The 3,377-nt window shown below is 44.3% G+C and overlaps 1 protein-coding gene across 1 annotated transcript; it reads left to right on the top strand.

Moving 5' to 3' along the window:
• Nucleotides 1–252: 252 nt before the first annotated feature.
• Nucleotides 253–3,167, top strand: LOC148013244 (peroxidase 66-like). The gene is made up of 4 exons (XM_087667636.1): nucleotides 253–1,040; nucleotides 1,191–1,379; nucleotides 1,513–1,675; nucleotides 2,313–3,167. The coding sequence occupies exons 1-4, from the start codon at nucleotides 819–821 to the stop codon at nucleotides 2,732–2,734; spliced, it is 996 nt and encodes a 331-aa protein (XP_087523762.1). The 5' UTR covers nucleotides 253–818; the 3' UTR covers nucleotides 2,735–3,167.
• Nucleotides 3,168–3,377: the final 210 nt, after the last annotated feature.

Below are 3,377 nucleotides of genomic sequence, written 5' to 3' on the forward strand. Positions count from 1 at the left end.
TGTGGGCATCACATCAAGGATCTTCACAGTGCGTGTCGCATGATTTTCTTTATGGCCAATTGGATTTTAAAGCATATTAAACTGTTAATGGAAGCAATCTGCTGCCCTCCTTTTCCCCATTTCCAAAAGCATCTATTGGCAACCGATTTATACGCATGTTCATAACAGTCCTCCACTCGCATAATATTCTGCATTTACCAAGCAACCTTGCAATGCTACCCTCTTTTAGCACTGCATTCAAGCATGTAATTATAATCGAGTATTGCCATTAACTCTGGCATGCTAATGGGCATGCCTGTGCACAGCTTGCTAGCTAGTACACATTAGAACGTCTCAAGGTCGTTTTCTGTACACCGTGTGTCTTTATCTACGAAGTGCATTTCATGACAAAGGACCACTTTGAAAACAGTCCAATAAGCTTATCTAACTATCACTGGTTGCATTAGTGTAATCAGCTCTGGCGAGTTGCATTCTATCATTTCACATCAGTTTTCACCATTTTTGTATGTGAAAGCTGTCCATGATCCTTTTTGCATAGTCTTTGTCACCAATTAGCTGTCTTGGTTGATTCCCGTAGTTTACACGTCTCCTTGTGTTCCTTTACAAACTGACATTATGTTTAAACCCTTCCAATCCTTTCCAGATCCAACAAGATAATTGATTATTACGCAGTTCAATCATCTGTTCTATCAATCTTCATGTCAGAAGATACGCATATATATATCTATATATATTATAGAGTTAGCCCATCAACCTAGCATACACATTACAGCAGTAGATAGCTTCTGTACTGCATCTATCTCATTACTGCACTCAGCATGGCGTTTCTACATCTATTGATCACTCGACATTCTTTGCAGCTCCTGCTAGTCCTTGGCACTAGCGTCACTTTTGCAGCTTCCTTGAGTGTTAATTTCTATGAGAAAACATGCCGAGACGTTGAGACCTTGGTGTTTGAGGCAGTGCAGGCTGCCACCAAGCAAAATCCAACGGTGCCTGCTGGCCTACTCCGGATGCATTTCCATGACTGCTTTATTGAGGTCTCTAGTTCATGATTAAGATTGCCCGATAACCTTCTCATTCTTCTGCAAATGTTGCAAATTTGTTTCATTCACTCTCGGGTACTGTGGATGATTAAGAAGTAAGCACTAGCCACATGATACATGATCAATATATGTCATTGAATCCAGGGCTGTGATGCATCCATCCTTGTTGACTCGACCACCAACAATCAGGCTGAGAAGGATGCCCCTCCCAATGTGTCCCTTCATGGGTTTTATGTGATAGACAATGCAAAAGCTAAGATCGAAGCTGTATGCCCAAAGGTGGTGTCTTGTGCTGACATTTTGGCGATTGCAGCGCGTGATGCAGTTGTGTTGGTGAGTACCCACTTTGATGGAGCTTTATCTCACCTGAATCTGTAACCCTAAAATGGAAGGATTTCACCTTTGTTAGTTTGCAACAGCTTCAAATCATAAACTTGTTTCACTTGTTGTGGTGGTGTACTCTCAGTCTGGTGGTCCAAGCTGGCAAGTCCTGAAAGGCAGGCTGGATGGGCGGGTGTCCCAAGCATCCAAGACAAGAAGCTTGCCAGCCCCAACCTTCAATGTTTCCCAGCTACTCCAGAGCTTTGGGATGAGGAAACTCTCCCTCTTGGACATGGTCGCCTTGTCAGGTATTAAGAATAACTCCAAGTTTAGACCAATTCCCACCATAATTCAAACGTTGTGGATTAAGACAAGTACATTGAGCTTCTCTGAGGGAGGGATCGCATATAACATAGCAAGGTGCAATTGGGGAAAGGGGGAAGAGGTCCTTGAGGCCTAAAGTTTGAAGGTTGCAACACCGTTCAAAGGAAGTTTTGCCCTTCTAAGGAAGGGTGATAACTATATTGACCTTCAAATCAAAGGTTATAAATTTAGAAAAATAATGATATTCCATTCTAATCTTTTAAAATGAAAAGGAGACTTCTCTAAAACCTTCCAAATGAAAAGCTGGGCAACCCTTCAGTAGCAGACCCCAACCACACCTCGCTAGGTATGCGGTGGCGTCCCAAGTAGTATCCTACACATAATACTGAACACTACAGGGAAAAAATGGAAAAGAGATGTGTAGAGAGAGCGATATATACACTGGTAATGGGAAAGAAGAAGAGAAATAAACCTACGTACATGCCATGCAGATTGGATTAAGAGCAAAGGAAAGGATTGATTCATTCGTTCGTTCGTTGCGATATAATTGTGAGTGGGAGGGTGGCTACAAGGATTCATGCATTCATTCATTGTGATATTGTGTGTGGGGTGCTGTGGCAGGAGGTCATACCCTGGGGTTTTCCCATTGCTCCTCCTTCAATAAGCGGTTGTTCGGATTCTCGAGCACGCAGGACATCGACCCCAGCATGGAAGGCACATTTGCACAGGCGCTGAGGCAGGCCTGCCCCCTCCAAAACACTGACAAGCGGGCCGGTGCGCCCCTGGATGACACCCGCCTCCTCTTCGACAACCGCTACTATGCGGATCTGGTGGCCCACAGGGGCGTCTTCATCTCCGACCAGAGCCTCTTGTCCGACCCTCGCACCCGACCCTTGGTCAAGCGATTCGCCCACAGCCAATCCGACTTCTTCGCTAGCTTTGCCAACTCCATGCTTCACATGGGGAGCGTGGGAGTCAAGGCCACGCCTGCCACCGGAGAGGTCCGCACCCATTGTCGCGTCATCAATCGTGATGCATCGTAAGCTGCACCGAAGGGGTCTGCACCCATTGTCGCACCATCAACCGTACTGTTGCACCACCGGAGAGTTTGCGACCCAGTGTCGCACCATCCACGCTGCTACATCGTAAGCTGCTCCACCGCGACGACCTTCTTACGTCCCCACACCTACCCTACTAACCCCCGCATCCCTATTCTTTCACATCAATGTCATGATGAGTGTGCGCTTGTGTAATCACATCTCTTCCCTTCCACAACCTAGCTATGACTTTTTACTACCATACTTTCCCTTGTTGGAATATATAAGACATCATCATTGTCATGATCATACAACTTTTCAGTGCATGAAAGTCGTATTATGCATCATCATTGTCATGTTTCACGAAAGTTGTGTATATTGAACAACTTAATCAACAAGACTAGTCGCTCCTAAACAATAAGCGCCATATCATAACAGAAAACTTCTTGCAAATTGAAATTCTTTTACAATTTCTTTTTCATGTGATCACAACAATATGCTCTTAGTTAAGCTAAACCAATTTCCTCACCTCATATGAAAATGCTTCATTGGTGAGTCCAATGGCTTCACAATTAGATACTTCATGTTGGTCATTTGATTGGTCACCACTAATGTGTATATCCTCAATCTTCATAAATAAGTTATAAAG

The sequence above is a fragment of the Lygodium microphyllum genome, chromosome 26, assembly GCF_053477565.2.
Source record: "Lygodium microphyllum isolate KBCC chromosome 26, Lygodium_microphyllum_v1.1.10, whole genome shotgun sequence".
In the NCBI taxonomy this organism is placed as follows: Eukaryota; Viridiplantae; Streptophyta; class Polypodiopsida; order Schizaeales; family Lygodiaceae; genus Lygodium; species Lygodium microphyllum.